This window comes from Wasmannia auropunctata, unplaced genomic scaffold, assembly GCF_000956235.1.
Source record: "Wasmannia auropunctata unplaced genomic scaffold, wasmannia.A_1.0 LD336035.1, whole genome shotgun sequence".
NCBI lineage: Eukaryota > Metazoa > Arthropoda > Insecta > Hymenoptera > Formicidae > Wasmannia > Wasmannia auropunctata.
This window is the reverse complement of record NW_012026855.1, coordinates 363,902-384,875: the sequence shown is the minus strand read 5'-3', so window position 1 is coordinate 384,875 and position 20,974 is coordinate 363,902. Positions and strand designations below refer to the sequence as shown.

The window sequence follows — 20,974 nt, the reverse complement described above, 5'->3', positions numbered from 1 at the left end:
AAGAAATAAAATTGGAGAAGAAATCGATACGAAACGTTGCTTCGTCATACAATATTCACAGAACAAATTTGAATCGGTATATTTTGCAGTTTGATAAGCAGATCGACGATTTTTCAACAATCAGTGACGACGATTTTTTAATAAAAATTCAATCACTTTGTACGGGCGGTGCACCATCATCTTCTGACTCGGAAGAAGAAGACTTCTGCATCATTTGTATGAAATGCGCAAACATAACAGCCGGTTATTATATTTGCGTACATTGCGATTCTGAGCACTCGCAGATGGAAGATTAATTTCAATTTTCACGTGTTTTCTTGTGCTTTTTTACAATAAAATTAATTAAAAAATAATTAAAATTTGAAAATATGCTGTTTTGGCTTTATTTTATGATTTATTTTATAAGAATTCTTAGGATTTATACGGTTGACCAAATTACGCTATGAAAAAATAAAATCTCGATTTTTTGTGTTTCGGGAAAATGATCATATTTTTTGTTTGCAATGAGATAGAAGGTAGGTATATTCAAGAAAAAGTTGCACTAGGTTTTTATCTTTCCAATGGTTTATTTGGCTTCATGAAATTCGAAAAAATACGAGTTTTAGAGTCGTTTAAAAAAAATATGACCAAATTACGCTATACTCCCCTACTAAATAATAAAGTCAGCTGTATCGTTGCGTTTTCGAGAATCTAGAATATCCTACATTATACGCTACATTATACGCTCATTATGTAATTATTCAGAAACAGTTTAATATGATAGTTGAAACACAGAGGCATTTTATGAATCACATTTCAAAGTCATAAAATCTCATAAAATTGTTAGATATACCGTGTTGTACGCGAGTCTCGTGTGAATTAACAAGTTCGTATAATTCAGACTTTCCTGACTTTTGCTCACGAGATTCGTAGACTGGAACGTAGATAAAGGACATAAAGGAGCCGCTATCTAACAGCTCCTACAGTGAGAGGGAAGGGGCTGTGAAGAATACCGCGACAGAAAGGCGTCACGCATTTCGTGCGTTTAATTATTCCGCTATTAATTTAAAGAATTTAATGTAAGCGCTTTCAGCGGTCGCGCACTTCAGCACGCACGTGCGCAAGTCGCCGCGGTTCGTCGCGGCACGCGACGCGCATATACGCGCCTATGCGTGAGCACGCGTATGCGAGTAGAGGAATGCATGTTCTTTATAAATCGGCACATGTATATATGGGATACCGGCCGCGTTCGACTCGCGCTCCGCGCATCCTTCGTGACCGTCGGACATTAATTATGTGCCGTGCCTTTTTAATACGAAACTCGCTTTTATGAGAGGAGGCAAAAAAAAAGGTGGACGGGGGCAGCGAGACAAAAGCGCGTACCCGAGGACGGGAATTATATTTTTCGTGCCACCCTTTTGCTTCGTCGCCTTCGTTTCCACCGTCTTGGCGTCGTGCTTCTACGGGCGCATCTTTTGCTGAACTCGCTTGTCGATCTCTTAAGTCGCGCGTTGTACACTACAAGTCGGGACGAGAGAACGAACGCACCGCGCGAAAGATTAGCATATCCGAAAATCATCGATCATACGAATTCACGCGAGGACACCTGGCCGGGACCTCCCTCGATATCTCGTCTTATCTCGTATCTCTCTGGTGATCTTCCCGGAGCCCGTGTCATCTCAATCCTCGACCCGAAGAATTCCGGGGTCTCGTACGGGTTTAGCTAATAAAATCATCTGCATCGGGCCTGGAAATTATCTGACGAATTCATCTGCTTATCGAGCAATAAAACGCCACGGCCGTCCCGATGCCCGATGCTATCTCCTCCACTTTTTCTCTTCCCTCTCTTTCCCGCGTAGGTGCCTAGACACCGTCGTGGCGCCAGCCGAATCCTTCCTGTATATATGTCCCCTTTCTTGTGACCACTTTTTTTTTATCCGTTCAATACGCCCCACGAGATGCTCCTTAAGTTCGGGGCCAGTTTAATAAGAATCTTATATCCACTATACAATATCTATAATTCACTGAAGAAACGATTTTTATAATCTTGCCTAGGAATCTTGGAAGACCCGACGCATACGCGAGAGTTCTCTGTCTGCCATTATTCGTACCGTACGAAAGGACGGATGGAGAGGGGCATCTATTAAATAAAGAGTAAAAACTTCGTTTATTTTGCCGAAGAAATTTATTATTTGCATATATTTCGTGTACGCAATTATTTCATATGTTTTTAATAAAATCGTTTCTATTCGGGCATAATGAACTTGATTTCTCAGATATTGTTATCGATATTTATATTGATAACAAAAATACGATATCTCCGTATGGATGTAAATCAATATAATATACAATTTAAAAATTTTGACATGCTCAGATATGCGCTATTATAGGAAGAGAGATTATAAAGCTTTCAAAACACATATGTATATTGCGTGCACGTGTAGGATTACTCAGCATCTGAAATAAGTAAGACTGCATCTCAATATTCTGTCTTGTCAATATATTTCAGATCTTCTGCAAAACAAATATAATATGGTACAATAATGCTCGACAAAAGCTGATATTCTTTTCTTCGCCGATATAATACGCATATTCACAATGAAAATAATTATTACAATAATGTTACACTCGCTTATCTACGCTTTCAAATTTACAGGATATCACACATAATAAAAGTTGTAAGTATTGTACATTGAACACCTACCGCGGTAGTTCGTGTCTTCGCGTTTGACTTTATATACAACTTGGTACTCGCCAAATCTTGCAAAATATTTATATCTCGCACTTGCCAAAATAAAGCGCGATTAATCGATTTCTCTTTCCCTTTTCTCGCTAATACTACGAATGTGTTTTGCCGTTAGATTCGAGTATACGAGAAGCGCATTGTGAGAAATTGTTTGTAAACAAACAAAAGACTCGCACTAATTATTTGGCGATTAATTAAATTGAGGCACGAGCGTGGCTTGTATATTCTTGTATATCTGCTTGATCTGTTATTCCATAGCATATTACATCACCGATTACATTTATCCGAAAATTAAATTTTAAATCGAAAATAAAATAAAAAAAGGACATTGCATCTCTATATATGCGTAAGATGGTATTTTTATGAGTGTTGGCATATCATAAATAATGTGTTGCTATAATATAATATATTGAAGAAATTTACTTAATTTTTTGTACAAATTTTATGTAGAAAGTAATTTAGAATACAAAATATCAAGTAATTTAGTTATATTATTTTTCGAAATTAAAGAAATTATAGAATTGTTTATAATATTAAAAAGCAAATTCAATGACGTAAATAAAATAAACATTCCAATATTATATTATACAATATACATAGTTTATATATCTAATATAATCTCTATATCTACAGAGGAATTTATAATAAGCGCAATTGTCCATAAAATTTATAAAGAGATATGAATAATTGGTATAAATAATACATGAGACACGAAAAATAATCACAGCAAATAAATCAGAAAAAAGTACAATTGTGCTATGTGCAAAATTTCTTTTGTACATAATGCGCAGGAAAATTTTTTCAAGGCGTTCTTTATCCAAGTATAGCAATCTTAAAAATAATTTACAATTAGATGACCAGAATAAAAAAAAATGTTTTTTCTTCAGTCTTTTATGTTTCAAAATAGTAGCTTACTATGATTTACTACCAATGAAAAAAAAATCCAATTGTCTCATTCAGATCACAAAGGCAATTGATGATTATCGCGATAAATCAGTCGTAAAATAAACACGAAGAGATATATAATAATATTGTATTCAATAATTTAATTATGGGGCACAAAGATGCGCTTTGTCTGACTGAATAAAATTTTTTTCGCTTATTTGTGTTAATTATTGGATCTTTGCACAAATAAAATTATTCCTGTCGCTTTCCATTTTTCTAATTTTGGTTATTCGCACTCTTGTCTCTGAAAGACTGTAAAACTTAAAACGCCAAATTGAATATTGTCTGCAGAATCGACAGAGAGCAGCGTGACTACACACTTTTTATTAACAAAAAGAACGAAAATAATTTATTAGCATAGTGTGAATTTGTTTCTCATTTATTTTGATGGATGCTGTCTAAAGCACTGTCCACTATTTGGGGGCTATATAAAATTGTATCGCAGATATTGCATCGCAGAGATTCCAATGTCTAATGACATTTTGAATATAGAGGTCGATCCGGCGTTACCGCGGATCATTGGTAACCTATGCCGTGTAATTATTTTTCTCTCTGGCTTAGCACAAGCAGTGCACAGCAAACGAAATTCCGATTTATATCCGAACAATTGGAGGTCTTGCTGCAACAGTGGGCTAACCTACATTTTATAACATTTTATAAAAAACGGAGAAAATAAACTCTAAAGTATAATAATGCAAACAATAATTATAATTTGAACTGGATCGCGTATGTGAATCACAACTAAATTCGAGAGCGTCTTCTCGGTCACGGCTGGATCTCGGTGCCTAACGAATTCTATATGAATTTTTTAATTCCTGCGTGTTCAGCCAATTAAACTGCGCGTCGAATAAATTTTTGGACTTGCAACGCAATTATTTAGGTAGATTGGAATAGAGATATCATATTGATCTTCAATTGATCTTAATAAATTGATACTTATAAGCATCTTAAAATATTGAAAAGAACTTATTACGAAAAATATTGCGTCCCGAAAAATTGGGAAGTTCCAGGTTAAAATCCTGGCTGAGGTAATATTTTTCGCAATAAGTTCTTTTCAGTATTTTAAGATGCTTATAAGTATCAATTTATTAAGATCAATTGAAGATCAATATGATATCTCTAGAGTCTCAGTGTCAGCTAAATAATTGCGTTGTAAGTCCGAAAATTTGTTCGGTGCGCAGTTTAAACGGCTGAACATGGAGTTAAGAAATTCATATAGAATTCGTTAGGCACCGAGAATCGAGATCCAGCCGTGGCCGTATAGAAGGCGCTCTCGAATTTAGTTGTAAAATTCTAAAATTTGAAATAATAAACTTTCGAATTTATTTTCTTCATTTTTTAATGAAATGTTATAAAATCATGAGTTAGCTCAATGTTGCAGCAAGCCCTATTGAACCTTTCAATTCTCGTACAAGCAAATATCACGAGTTTTGTCAACATTGCAAGAGATCACGGTGTGTCTTGCATCAATGTTTCGCGCATCAAAATTACGAGACAGATCGTGCATCTTTACGCAACTCGTCCAGAGTTGAGTATAAATTAACTTAAAATTATCATGTTTGCAATTCTATATTATTTTATTAAATCGACCACGTTTCTAATAGACTTAACCGATAACTCGGATACCTATTATATCACGCAGACACCTTCATTTTTACTCTACATATACTTATGAACAGTGATATTATAGTAAAGCCTGAATCAACAAATTTAACTTTTTATTGTACAAGATGAATTGTATAATTTTGTATGAAATATTTTCAAAAGTAGTGATTATCGAAAAACATCATAGACACCACAGGTATTTTGTTTTGAAGATTATTTTAAGGTAAACGTACCAGTGGCTGAACATGTATCTATATCAGAACACAAAATTTATTAATCTCAAATACTTTTTTTATTATAATATCAAAATTTAATTGTAAAAATATATAAAGATTACAATTAAATTATAATATTATGAAAAAAATCATTTAAAAATAAATTTTTGTGTACTTGTTTAGCTATAGATATACGTTCAGCCACTGGTACGTTTACAATCAGCATAACTTTCCAGATTCAAATTTTTTACTTATATGATTTTTTCATATAAATAAAATCCTCTTAATATCCTGCATATAAGATAATTGTGTTACAATAAAATAATTTCAAGAAAATATATTATAATCATTTTTATCATTTTCTAATATTTCTTACTATTTTTTAAAGATTAAGCAATATATGTCTTTTACCAACTGCATGCTTAGAATATTATTTTTATAATATTGTTACAATAATTATTTGTGTTTTATTGTGCACTTAATATTTAAAAAAGTATCCTTTACTAATTTACATTAACATTTATATGTATATACGCAGAATATTAGGAAGAATTGTGATTAATATGAAAAGATTATATAATTTTATTTGAAAATAGAGTTATTTTATGATACTGTCTAGAACAGAAATACTAATTATAAAATGCACTTTTCGCAAAAGAATTATGTTGATGTAAATTGTATGTTCTTTTGTTTGATAATCATTAATTGATAAATATTTCAATTGAGACCAAAATAGATATATAATTTGGCTCATATTACTAAAAAATGTTTGTCCATTCACACTTTTTTTCACATTTATATAAGAGTTACCTCGAAAAATCAGTTGCAGTGGTGTGTACAGCACGTTTTCCTTGATGCATTCTAAATATTCATGAGCTTCTTTATATAATGCGCCAATGGAGCCTGATTAACACATCATATACCAATAAAGGAAGGAAAAAACAATAACTTATAGTAAAACCAATGCGATATTAGTCAATCATTATGCACTAATGTCCGTGTTGGCTCTACTAGGCTACTGTTTCTTTTCTCTCTTTATTGATTAATTCTCAGAGCTGTTTCACTTTATTACACCATATCTCATATATGATGAGTACGAAATTTCGTCATAGGTATATTCTAGAATATTTCTTCAAAGCATTATTTTTGCTAAATCGACACATGATTGTCATCTTCTTTGACGTAACTCGTCCTCAGCAAGGAATCTTGTTTCGCATCATCAGACGGAGGTGCGAGCGGATAGGAACGGAGATTTTAGAAAGACTCTCTTGGTCACAACTTCGACCTATCGATATTTCCTAATAAGCGGCTGCTTGATGGGCTGCTTGATGGTGTATCAACTGATTGAAATGATGACCAAGATGATGCGGCGGCGGTGGACCAGGTAGTGGCCCTGGTTGAGGGCCGACTGTCGGTGCCTGACAAACGTACCACTCCGCCACCTCCGTCGCTCCGCGAATCGAGGGATCGTGAGTTCGACTCGTGGGTGGAAGATTGGTTGTTGTCCTTGTAGCCGGAGGTGGCTGGGGCGATTCCGTGTTACCAGTCACCGACAGGCTACCCCCGCTGCTGCTGCTCTCTTCTCCCTCGCTCTCGTATCCGCCTCCTACTTTTCCCTCGGTTAATGTCAATCCATGTACCTGGAATGAGAACACCGAAAACGATTTCGCATTAGACAGCGACCGTAATGACGAATTTTGTCATTACTATTGTAAAAAAGATATTTATCGCAATTGTATGTTTCTTAGATATATTACATGTTTGTTTATATAAAAGCTTCGAAACGTAGTCAAATTTATGTATTATGTCTATATGTATATCTAAATTCGGATCAAAAGATATATTTTTTCCAGCAAATGGATAATAATTACTTGTGTACAAAAGTTTTTCGGTCGTAAGTGCCACTGCACGATGTATCGTTAAAATTTACCTGTTATCATTTTCTCAGAAGAACTTTCACGCGTTTTCGTGTAGTATACGAAACATATTTTTGATTTATACGATACGTTTCCGCGGGGGGACTTATAACGTTGAGAGACTTGGAAGTCGATCGTCGGCGATATCGAGACGCGAGATCACGGAGGATCAGCGGAGAGAGTAGCACCTTGGCCTGACCCAAGAAGTCCAGTACGAAAGCAAAGGGGATCAGAGATCCGTTTCCATCTCTCTGGTCCTTCCTTCATAATTCAGTGAGCAAATCTCGACGACTGCCTTCCGCGAATCACGTCTGCGAAAACCGTGGAGTAGCGAAAGCGTTCCCGGTGAAGCTGACCTATCACGCGTGTATCTCGGAAGTTGGGTTTTTGCACGGTTCCCTACCTCTCGTGCCTTTCCGTGCTGTGAGATAATTTCTTATTAAGATTCCGCGATCGTTCGGGCGAAAAAAATCACTGTAGTTTTAGGAACGGCGCACAGTTTTGTTTCACAATTTACGCGGTCTTCAGCATCCCGGCAACATACACGCGAAACAGAAGTCTAAGCTTTGATACGAGCGAAATGTGATTAAGATTGACCGCGATTAATTACCAATTGGAACCACGCATTTTTTTCATGTTTTTTAATTTTATTCTGCAGTTAATCTATTTTTGCAATTTTCAGACATAAAAAATGTTCCGTGTTAATCGCAAAAAATTATTAAATTATCTATCTACATAATATATCTATATAATATATTAAGTTATCTATTAAAATAATTTGGTGTAATTATAAGCTTTTATTATATATTAGAAACTTTCGTGCTGGCATTGTCTTTTTTGTCTTAAAGTTGTTTATTGAATGTGTAGCTTACGAAACGCAGGCAGCCCGAATGTGTGTGAAACGATAGGATCGAATTCCTAGTAGTGCATTCTCATCTGCCTGACAAGCTAGTTTCATGATTAACTCGACCCCGGAAGACATACCTTCATGTGTTTGCGTAGCGAACTAGGATGGGTATAAGACTTGTCACATCCCGTGATTCGACAATTGTAAGGCTTGTCCGAAGTATGAACGTGGCTGTGCTTCTTTCGATCGCTACTATTCGCGAACCTCCTGTCGCAGCCACTGTACTCGCACCTAAAAGGTTTCTCGCCTGTAAAAAGAAATTGTAACAACATAGAGTTAATATTATTTCAATTAAACGTATCGTGTAATACTTCACGAAAGGATTATTGTGTGACATAAAACGCAAAAGGGGGAATGAAATAATTGACTTAAGTTTTATTTCCGAGAATTTCTCGCAAAACGGCGCAGAAGTAATATCAAGAATAATGGGAGTTAATCACGAGCTAATCAGCGCTCATCGTGTTGCGAACGTCATTAGGAAGACGGAATTCACAATTACGTAGGTGTTCAGTAATTAAAGAGCGGTTACGCAAGCGCGTTACAGAGAGTCCCATCTTGATCCCTGTATATCTTGATGAGTGGCGGCGGAACTCCTCTCGATGGCTTCTCTTAGCCTAGGGTGTGAAAGGGGAAGGGAGAGATATCGAAAGATAAGGTCCCCTGCACACGAATGGCCGCCGTTGTCGGGGCGCAGCGAGATCGCGTGGCGTGACTCTTATTTATTTCCAACGGAAGTTGACTGGAATATATTTTACCGTGTCGGTCCACACCCCCGTATTCTACTCCCTTTTCCGGAGCTTCCTCCTGGCGCTGTGCGCTCTCGAGGAGAGCGGAGACGCGCGAACAGGAAGCGCGAACTTGGCGGATTTTTTATGGGAAAAATGGCGGCTTCTCACCCTTGGACGAATTGCGGGGACGAGTCGCGGCTAGAATTGGGAATGTGTGTTACCGAAACGCATAAAAAACCGAAATGAGTGCCGAGGGGAGCGGTTTCGCGAGCGGGCTCGAATCGGCGTATATTTCTTTTCCCTCTTTCTAGAAAATTCTAATATAAAAAAATATATAAAAATTACTCAAAATATTTCAGAAATGTAAAATATAAAATATAAAGGAATATTAAAATTTGTTATTTTTTATTTTGTTTCATTCGACGAATTCTGCAAAATTCTGAAAACTTGGAATTCTTAGGGAATTTTATTTCTACCCTTGAAAATCTTAGATTTTTATGGAATTTTACCGGTACTCAGAAAAATTTTTTGAATTTTTAAAATTTAATTTTATCCCTTTAGAAAGTAAACATGGTCCCATACGTGTGCTCTTCCTATTGAAAGTTAATTTATTTTAAAATTGACATATATTGAAAACTCTTCAATCTAAAAAACGATAATCCGGAAATAATAATCAGGCATTAAGAGTCTAATAACGCAGAACTTGGTGCGTGAAACAATTTAATCTTCACTTATGTAGTTACATCTCCATATAAAAACTTTCGTTACGTTCGACAAATTTTGTAGGGAGATGTAACTATTGTACATATGAGAAGATTAAATTGTTTCACGCATCAAGTTCTATACGTTATTAGAACTCTTAGTGCCTAATATATCTTAAAGTTGTATTGAGAAATTCTCTAATCTTATCTGGAATTTTGAATAAAATTCCTGGAAAATCCGGGAATTTTCAGGGAATTCTTCTACAAAATTTGAGTACCCACCCTGATAGGGCAAATAATTACTGAGTGAATAGATTCGCCTTATAAAAGTGATAGCATAAACCGTCGTTTCCCTTACTTTCCGTTAGAGACGATCTGTTTACGAAGCATGAAATTGCAGTTGATCGTTGGGTAAGCGGCTTTGTGTATCTGTAGAAGCCTCATTAAATTTTCGGACATTGCGACATCGTTATTCATCATACGTGTGAATCATACGTTAAGATTACGGCGTATCATCGTGGAAGATACACATCATCACGATACAGATTATATATTTAACTTGTTTTGGACGTTGCCGGCCCGGGCATCTGTGCAGGCATCATACGCAAGCAGGCGTCTTAAATATTTATGAAGTTGTGGAGATAACGGTCCCACGCACCGGCGTCACCTCTTATCTCGCGACGCTGCAACTCCCGTTTCTTTATTCGCCACCGGAAAGATTTCAATTGTCGGACTTTACGACATTTTCGTTATCTCGATCGCAAAAGGCGTATCCACCATCTAGATATTGCATTTTACGGTACGCAAGAAATTTTTTTCCCGCGTGTGAATATTTATGAATCGGCTTATACATATTCGTGAGGAAAGATAAACCCAAGGTTCGCAATATTTTGAGTCAAATAACGTTCGATTCTCTTATGATTCGCGCGAGCAAAACGATGTACCGTGCACGCGGACGTATTCACGTCTTAATCCATCTCCCTTCGCCTCGCGAACGAGTTGACTTGATCTCAACTTTTTGTGGCTTGTCTCCACCCATCGATTCACACCTCGAGGAACCCTCTCGAGCCGATCGAAAGGGGGCACGTTCGCTCGCACGGCCAATATGCGCCATCGTCGTCTGGTTAGCCGGCAGCTCGCATAAAAGGAGCTCGTCTGTCGATGGGAAGAGGGGGGGGGGGGACCGGAGTGCCGTGGCACTCCTATCCAAAACAGAACGATTAATAACTTTTCAAATCTGTCCCCGGCAGGGTCGTGAGTCGGGGGGGTATATACCGCGCTTCGGTAGCGCGCGCGTTGGCAAATAAATAGCAGATAAATAAAAGCGCGCGTCTCTCCTACGTCGTGCATTCTGTCGTGCGCGCAGGGTTGCGTGTGCAGATGGCAACAATATGCCGTGAAATATTGCCGGTGGTCGATGTGTGCCACCGCCGCGATACGTACACAGACGCGGGTATTCATACGTGCGTATGCGTGCGCCGGTGTCAGCGCGAGACCGTGATCGCTAGTGGTTGAATATAGGGTGTCTCAAAATTGCAACCTTCAACTGCAATAAGAGAATCTTCGATTACTTCATTTTTTTTAATTAAAATGTCAAGAAATCGATAGTTTTCGTATGGTAAGCAAGTAAGATTGAAGAACTTTTCGTGAAGTACCTTGTTTTCAAAGAGCTATTTGATAGGCGAAATTAAAATAAATTTCAATAAAATATTTGAATTTATAAATTTTACTTATGTGAGATTTTAATTGGGGATTGAAATAATTTTTATCAAAATTATCACTTCAATTTCTTGAAATCTCTCTTTAAATAACAACAGAATGATAAATAATCTATCATTAAGATTATGTTTCGTAGTTCCAAGACAGCCTATGTGTACGACAACGCAAGTTTCCGTGCACACATTTCGTTCACTGTACTTGTACGTACATATGGAAGATAATCGTTTGCGTGTGCGTGTCGTGTGTCGTCACGCATACTCATGTAGATACTCAGATCCGCATATACAATCACAATACATTTGCATGTTTGAGGTACACATATACATACGCGCGACACGTGTAGTTACAGAAGGGTCTGAACGTGTGCCGGTCGCCGCGGTCGCATCCTTGGGCATACATACCTCTCTACGTGCGTGTATGTATGTGTGTTTGAAATTCATGGTGCACCAGGTTACACCGTGGTATAGCACAGCCAAAAGGGGAACACAGTCGAGGCAGTTCCCGAAGGGCAGTACAGGCACCGTGTTATGACTTTCAGAATGGAGAGGCACAATGGCCCAGATCCGCGCCGGATAAAATAGTTATTATAATCGTTTTGGCTATGGCTGGAATCGAAGAGCGATATACACGCGCGAGTATATATATTTGTATGTGTATATATCTATAATACATCGGCGTCATGGAGGAATGTGCGAGTTCGATGGCTAGATTTAGATCGTGAGTCCGTACTTCATCTATATCGGGAGATGGAACGTCTAAGCAAAAGATGTACGTATATCTCTTATTTACTGAATCATAAAAAATGTATTGATTTTTAATCTATACAAATTCTAAAAGTCAAATAATTGTCTTTACATATACGCCATGTATAATTTTAAGCGATTATATATAAAAAGTCTTATACATATGGGGACTGCGCAAATTTTAATTTTGAATAATTAAAGGTACTGTTATTATACATGTATTATTTTTTGATCATCCGTTCTTTTTTAATGATTTTTTTATTCGTTTTCTTTATTTTTTATTTCTTTTTATATTTTTATTGAAAATATTAAATAGAAAATAATATATATAAATATATATAATATATATAAATTATTTCTTCTCCTTTGTTCTTCTCTTATTCTCAAAATATTATCGATTTGCTTATTCCCAAGTTTTTAAACTTCTTAAATCTCGTAAAGTAAAGTCTTGTAAAGTATTCAAATTGTCGTACTTCCGCTAAGAATTTGAACAAACTTTCGTCTTCCATAATGGTCAAAATGTGATCGGAAGTGTTCCACCAGGTCGAAAAGCTGACTAGAAAACCGGCACAGAATCCGACCTTTTCTACGTTGCACCTTCGAGGAAGACTCATTGATTCCATTTTTCGGGAAAATCAGTCGGGTGATATATGGGCGTACGCCATTGTCCGTGGGCCTGAACTTGCAACCTCACCATCTTCTTTCCATCTTTCTCTCGTCATCTCCCTTCTGTGGATCTCGCGCGGATAATGGATGATTTTTCGCGGCCATTGTATTCGTGGAGGACACCAGTCTTGGGACCACCGGACATTGTTGCGAACCTTACCGGATCGAGAAAACTATCCTCCCCATCTTTACGGTGACCTTTCAACCTTCCTCTTCTTCTACACATTCCCGTTTCCATTTTTGGAGGCCCCTCGAGTGGATAATTTTCTTGTTATACGTTCGGTATTAGGAAATCCTGGAGGCTCTCCTCAAATGTATATCGATTTCAGTCATCGCGATCGACCAAGGAGATACTAAAGTCGCGGCAAAATCGCTGTGACTTGATCTTACCACGGTTTAAGATCTCTAGATATTGAATCTACTCGTGAGCTCGAGGCACTTCATGTTGCGCAAATAATCTACGATCGATAAAATCGGCCGATTTTTTTGTCTTCTTTGCGACGCGCAATCTGCTGTTCATTCTCCGTCGAGCAATTCGAAAGAGAGATTGGTGATTTTTTCCACGGTAGGAAGAAATTGAAAACTGAGGAAGTGTGAGTGATTTAACGAGGGCCGGATGTACGTACGATACATTCCGGAGAAATTAAAATCTCGGAGCGCACCACGGGGAGGATGATTTCATCTCTGCTATTCGGCAAATGGAAATCGGTCGCTTTGTACGTTAATCATCGTCCACCGATGCTACGTTCGTTCGGATTGAACGAGATTCAAAAAATATTGCTTTATTAGAGATTGCGGAACTGAACGGTCGAGATCCAACACCAATCTCCGATCGCCTCTGTCGTTTCGGGTCACCCCGGGAGTCCCGATGGCGCGGCACGTTTGCGTAGCACCTGCTATGTTTGGTATCCACAGATTTGTTCGCGATACTATGATCACGCGACGGAACGAGATCCCGAATCTGTATTAGCGTGAAAAAAGCGTTTCCTCTTCCGCACGAGCGCTCGACTGCGAACACAAGAAGGGAGAGAAAGGGAGAGAGGGCAAGAAGACGGACGTTCGGGATTTTCCTGCGAAAACGCAACTGAACTTTTTTGCCAAAGATGGTCGCGCGCGCGCGCGCGCGCGCACGAGGAAGAGCAAAGAATGAAGGGTGGGAATCGACCTAAGGGAGAAGAGCGCAATACAGGAAAAAAAAGAACCGCAGATCCGTGGGTAAACGTAACTACCGGTTGATGCGCCGATCATTCCGCCATGTTGGCTTTGAAAGGGAGAGCGCCATCGGCAGATGTTTCTTTGCTAAAGTAATTCGAGTGTTTGCTCGTTCCCTCTCTTCTTCTCTGTCATCTCTCCTTTTCTCTCGTTCACGCGCTTGCTCCAACACTGTATCTTCCTCGCCCGTGCCCCACGGAGGGGCCTCCATGATATATCCACCTCCCGACGTCTATTGGAAAGCACGTTAGGCCACTACCTCCAGATCGCGTTAGGATAAGATAATGGTTGACCCAAATAACGTTCTGACGAAGCTAGGCAGGATCTCGTTTTCCCATCTAAAGCCGTTTCAGAAATTATCGCACTGTTCCAGATTTGTTTACGTATCGGATTCTTGCAAGTATAATAGCACGAAAATTCCGTGTTTTCCACTTTCTGCCCGTAATCTGTTTGTGCAGTTGTTAATGAAAATGTTTTTCCTGCGGTTGGAGACCGGACATGTTTAGGGACTAAATATCTCTCCAACAACCAGAAGCTCTCCGGTTCCTCCAGTACGACATTTGTCAGTTTTTACCGAGAATCGCCAGTCAACCGGACATTTCTCATCCTTGATCCGGTTCCCCGGCGCATCCTTCCCGTCGCTATCTTGACATTCTGTCGCGACTTCTTGAAAATTCGGTAGCCCAAGAGCGTCCGCGCACGTAGGTGCAGTTTAGAGTCGTATATCCTCGCCCGGTTATCTGAGCCCGGGGATGCTACCGTCGCCGGACCCTCTCACCGACGCGCGTTGAGCCGTACGCACACGCGCACCTCTAGAATGCGGGGGATTGGTGTCGCGCCGGAGTTTACACGACGTTTATACGTGTTTATGTAAACGCCGCCAGGTCCAGTGCGCGCACACGTGTTGCTGCCGCTGCTGCGGTTGCTGCTGTCGCTGACAACCAATCTCTCTCCCGGCCTTCCCTCTCGCCGTCTCGCTCGTCGCACGACCTCCACACTCAGACCACCTCTCTCTTTCTCCCTTTCTTTCTGTCCCTCTGACCCTCTCGCTCCCGCGCTCTGGCTGTAATCCGGGGTAGAGAGATCAAGCTCAGAGATTTTCAGAAACTGCTGGCATAAAAGATAGGGGCGCCACGGACTCGGTATGCCCGGTTGTCCGTCTAGAGTTACCAGGGTCGGTATCCGGTCGACCTATCACTTCCAAGGAAACCGGTACGAGGACAATCGGTACAGTTCTCACAGAATTCTTTGCGGTATTTTTGTGGGCTGAGCTTCGGGGCGATGCGGCACGACCGGTGGATGATTGCCAGATTATGTCGGCTAATCCGACGACCGTTTCGTGCGGCTAATTATCCCATTTATATTTAAAGTTCCTTTCCTCTTAAATAATTTTCAGAAATTATTGTATAGCCACTGTTCGCTAAATCGACTAATTATAATCGGTATTTTATCGTGTATCTTATTTGTAAATATAAATTAATTGCAAATTTGTAAATGCGAGATTTTGTTTTTCGTTTGGGGCAGTCGGGTACGGTCCTGGATGTGTGGAGAGATTCTTCGCATGCAAAGTATATGTATATCGTATTTATTCGCGGAAGATGATTGTTTTTTTCGGGTTTACCTCGTATATAACATATATATATATATATATATATATAGTTGTCACGGTATAGAATATCTTTTGCACATATCTAACCTGTGATTGTACATCTTTGCTACGCAGGAACCGTGTCTCTGCATTTTACGCGTCTCTGAAAATTGTTCGACCGCTCGTAAAATTTTTGCTCATCTTGGTTTAGATTGTGAAATTAAAACTGCGGTGTGCATCTCTCTCGATTGAACAATGGAATTATTACGGAAAGTCGATTTGTATATTGATCCAGAACAAAATATGAGGTATTTTTCATTCCTCTACTTGATTTTGCTTACAAGCATTTATATCTTCCGAAAGTCTTCTCGAAAAATTAATATTGGAGGATTTTTACCTTTACAATTGACACAGTTATGACGTAATAACTTTGTTATGTAGTTTTCTGTGCCTTAATTCCACTTAACTGAAAATCGCAGATCAACGAGATTCTGACTTGCGTGTTTCTCTAAACGAAAGTTACAAACGCCCTCGTTCGAGGACCCTTAAGAGGGATCAAAGATTCTCATTGAAGCGAAAAGTACACGCGCCCCCTTATCCCTTACTTTGAGAGCTACTGAAAGTCTTGTCAACTTTTGCGCAGTGGCACTTTTCGGAGAAGCGTGCAAACAGACGCCGGTCCCGCGTGCTTCAGCGCGGTTCGAGATTTTTAAAGAAAAACGAAAATAGGCCTCGGTGGGCTTATGCACGGGACAGAACTCAGCGGCGTATTGTTATAGCTTTGTATACCGGTGCTAAACGGCACCGCGAAAGGCAGGAAGGAGAGTATGTATGGATGCACACAAACGCGACAGAGGGCTTGTTAGAGATCTATTGTCCGATCTGGGAGCTTTTCCACGTCGAATCCGCCGATGAACCCCAAAGGCGCTTTCCACCGCAGCCTAGCTCGAATCGCCGAAAGATCGTCTACGTTTGTAATATTTTCACGACAGGCGACGAAACGGGAAAGCGAGAGAGTCTCGAGGGAAAAGAAAAAATTGAAAAAAGAGGAGGAATGTTTGGTCAAAAGAAAACGCCGAGGATTAGCTTTTTGGGTTTCAAGAATCAGGACGAATTGTATTTGGAGTAGCACTACACACACACATACACACACACACACACACATTGTTAAATAAGCAGTAGTAATCCTTGATTAATATTTCGTTTTTTCGACTTCCAAGTGTATTAAAATGTATTAAGTACTTTCATACAAAACATGGTTAAAAAAACATTCTAATCACCTGTTTCCGTGATTGAATTGCTTCATATTAACTGTGCGTAAACTAAATTTGAGTCAAATTTAACAAATTTCTTGAGTTAAATTGTTTAACTTCCATTGTTTTAGTTAAATTAAATATTGAGAAGAAGTAGTGACGACTTATAGGAATAATTAAAAATAAATGAAATTGGGTATAATTTGACACTATGAATTTAACAGTGTACACACTAATACACATACACACACACACACACACACACACACACACACAGAGCTATCCTCTTCGCCTTCTTTCTTCCTTGTCCGATAGTATTTCAAACTATTCGTGCCTTTGGGCCATTCTTTGCAATATCCCGTGCCCCTTTGTATCACGCATTTAATATACCGCTTTTTCCTTTTTCGGACACACCTCGCCGATCCTTAAAGATTTTTGCGAGTCCAAATCGATGATAGGACTGTTTCGGTTACATCGTTTTAACTTTCACTATCCATTCATAAAAAGAAAAACCACGGACAAGCTGCTTTCGTGTGAGGAAAGCAGAGTTTTCCACAAAAGTTTCGATTTGCTCTCGTCCGCATTCTTGCGCGTCTCACCCTTCCCCCCTTCTTTTCGTGGATAGTCCTGCCAAATACCCTCGCAGGCGTCGAGAAGGAAGTTCATGATTTACGTACGGACAGGATTAAGTGGGGAAACCTCGCGCGACGGATACTTGAGAGAATATAAGGACGAGGGGATGGCAGAGAAAAGGGAGTATATTGGCGAAAGAGCAAGTAAGAAGATACATTAACCTTGCTGTGGTAACGGCAAGTAATCTTGGAGGAATTTCATTAGACACCATGCAAAAAAAAGATCTCTCCTCGATCGCATGAAAAATTATTTTCCGTTTATCAGATTATTCCGTTTATTAAATAAGTGTGAACTAATAATGTTGATGAGACTAAATGAGAAAATTCAATACAAAAAAGAAACAAAAATTCTCAAATTTTTAGAATATTACTTTTTTTTATCAGGATAATCTTTTTTTTTCTATTGCTGATTGTGAGTGCAATATTGGTTTAGTATTTCGACATAAAGCTATGTTGCACATTAAATAAATCGCATGTATATCAGGCAATGTATCGGCAAAGATTAATGCAGCGCTAATGCTTTTTATCGGTACAATAAGTTTGTGTTAAAGAATACAATTATAGAATTGCAAAATCACTGGGGAAATCACGCGTACACGATCGTGATTTATTGTGTGGTAACCGGGGCGGCTTAAACAATGTTACGCGAGTACGAGGAATGCCGAGTTAAACGCACTTTAGTCACGGTTAATTTGGTTAGCCGACGTTTAGTCATTAATAGACGCTGGCGCGGGATCGATCGGTATTTATTGACGGCCAATGATTCGACGGTTTCTCGCGTCGATACACTGTGTATCATCGATGGATCTTTCATCTCCAGCTCCCCTCCCGCGGGACGGAACGTCCCAAAAGAGAGAAAGAGAAGGAGGGAAAGAGAAGGAGGGAAAGAGAAAGAGGAAGAGAGAGAGAGAGAGATCTCTTTCGGGCACGACGGCGGCGGGACACTCTTCGAGGCCCGCTCTCGTGTGTGGGCCAGTTTTAGGCTTATTAATGAACGGAGCTCTCTCTTTCTCTCTCTCTCGTCTAGCGATTAGACGTGAGGCGTGGCGGAAAGATCGCTAAATCAGATCAGGTCAAAGTGAGTCGCAGGTATGTTACGCTTTGGCTATTGGACGGCCACACGACGACGTTGCAATTCTGCTCAACGTATCTTATTTTTAAGGCCAAAGTGTCGTACGCATTCTATTTTATGGAGAGTATACGGCGATTGAATAATAAAAAAAAAACACATGATTCGTATAAATTTCTTCGAGACAACTTAGAAAAGTAGAATTAAAATTATTTTCAAATATTAAGACGTAACCGTAATCGCTTATTAAAAGCGATAAACAATAATATCAGAAATTCGAAGATTATCCTATCCGACAATTCGCAAATTTTTTATTTAAATTACGTTGTCGTATGTGTCGTGATATGTATGTAACGGTGTACACCATTATGTCGCGGTCGACGGAAAAATGAATTTCCGGAAGCGGGCGCCGAAACCGTCTCGACGTTAATACGACTGCGGTGCGCCGCGCGAATTTATTTGCGAATCGTGACGGTCGCGCGGGGGTGAGAAACGAGGACGTGAACGGGAAGAGGGGAAGGAAGGACCCGAGGGAGGGTGAATGCGGTGGGGACACCGGCTGAAGGTGGAACGGCCAGAACGAGGGAGAGGAGGGGGAGGACCGGGAGAGAACATAATGTTTCCCACAGCGCGCGGAGTTGTATATTTTATGATATGGCGAGCAATTTGACATCTCGCGCGAGGCATAATTCACGCCCGTGCGGCCCGTGCGCATGTGTGTATGCGTGAATCCTCCCTCGTCTTCCCTCTACGCGCTCGTGTATCGCGCGTCGCGAGATCGGGACGGGCACGCGTGTGTGTGTACACCGAACACGCACGCGCGCATGAGGAATCGCTTCCACACACATGCGTGTGTGCACACGCACTCGGCGCGGGACAGGTACGCGTTGCGTCCGAGCGCATCGAAACCATTAGAGGTAGAGGCTCTTCGTAAATATAACGCGGACCGGGCGAAACTTACCTCTCTTCGTATATATACGTACGAGATACGTATATATGCACGTGCACCAAGAGCGAGAGGAGAGACGCGAAAGAAATGAAAAGTAGAGAATGGAGAGGGGAAAAAAAAGAGACAAGATGAGACAACGCGAGCGAGGAAGGGAGGAGAATGGCGAGAGAGGATGAGAGGAGAGAACAACTTTTACGGCGTCCCATCTAATATACACAACACATACTTGACCCTTCCTCTTTTATTTTATACTTCGTTATTGCATTATTAACGCGAACCAAGTCCATGGTTTTTCAGCCGCAACTTTATGCACTCGTTTTAAGCGCGCAATTACATTTTTATGCGCACATGTTTAATACTATGCAGTTTTTGCATCTCTTTCTTGTACGTACCGTCCGTAACGCTTTCCGTCTCGCGTACCTATTTCTCTACGCGACGCGACGGGTCCCCTTCATGCAAAATTTCATATTTTATACATATAATTCTTATTCACACAAACGTTCCACACGCGTGGTACGCTGACGCAGGCCTCTTTTTTTTATCGCTGATACGCCGTTAGCGTGCATGCACGTCGTTTCACGGTGCGATTTTATTTATTGGGACTTTTCACACTCCCGTCTCGCAAAGATAATTTTGCTAGATTTGCGTAAAAACTTCGGTAACACCTTTTTGCGATAGCGATGATCGATAGGCTGCGTTAAATCTTCAAGCGAATACACATGGAATAATACAGAATGTTTTTCCACATGCGACGTTCGTCCTGTTGTTCTGTTGTTGACTATTGTATAAAAATCATAATATCCATTGTATATATTTAAATATTTGGAATTACTACTCGTTCTTTTAATATTTGAATGCGAAAGATGATTTCTTTTTTATTCTCAGCGAGGATTATTTAAAAATGTTTCAGATTATAAATTGTCTTTTATCTGTGTCGTTATAACAGACGTTATAACATTATATTAACATTTTAATTATTTTATTTATTCATATATGAAAATTAAAACTTAATTCTGTACTGCAATTGTACATACATACATATATTAGAATTAGCTTCAGAATATTAAAAATTTATTGGTGCCATTTGATTGCAATAATTATAACATTCTTGTGCACGAAGCATCTATTAAATGGCAATTAAATGTAGAAAATAATACAACGGGAGTGTGCGATGCGTGCACTGTCATGATTTTCAAATAAAATATTTTTCTGTTATTTGTCGTTTATTATTTAACGGAAATACTATCGTTAAAATTAGTCGTACAGCAGGTTGCATATTACGCTCTGTGTAATTACTGAGGAACTTGTAGGCGATAAAGCAATTGCGCGTTCAATCAAATCGCCTAGGACACATAGCGATAGTACGATTGTGGGATATAAATTTGTATTACGCGCTTAATA

General features: G+C 39.4%; 1 protein-coding gene across 1 annotated transcript in view; it reads right to left on the bottom strand.

Moving 5' to 3' along the window:
- Positions 1–6,044: 6,044 nt before the first annotated feature.
- Positions 6,045–20,974, bottom strand: part of LOC105452239 (zinc finger protein ZIC 4-like) — a 32,135-nt gene continuing 17,205 nt past the window's right edge. The window contains exons 2-3 of the mRNA XM_011693185.1: positions 8,391–8,560; positions 6,045–7,130 (exon numbers count right to left, since the gene is read on the bottom strand). Coding sequence (XP_011691487.1) covers positions 6,789–7,130; positions 8,391–8,560 — 512 coding nt within the window. The 3' untranslated portion in view covers positions 6,045–6,788. The remainder of the gene's footprint in view (positions 7,131–8,390; positions 8,561–20,974) is intronic.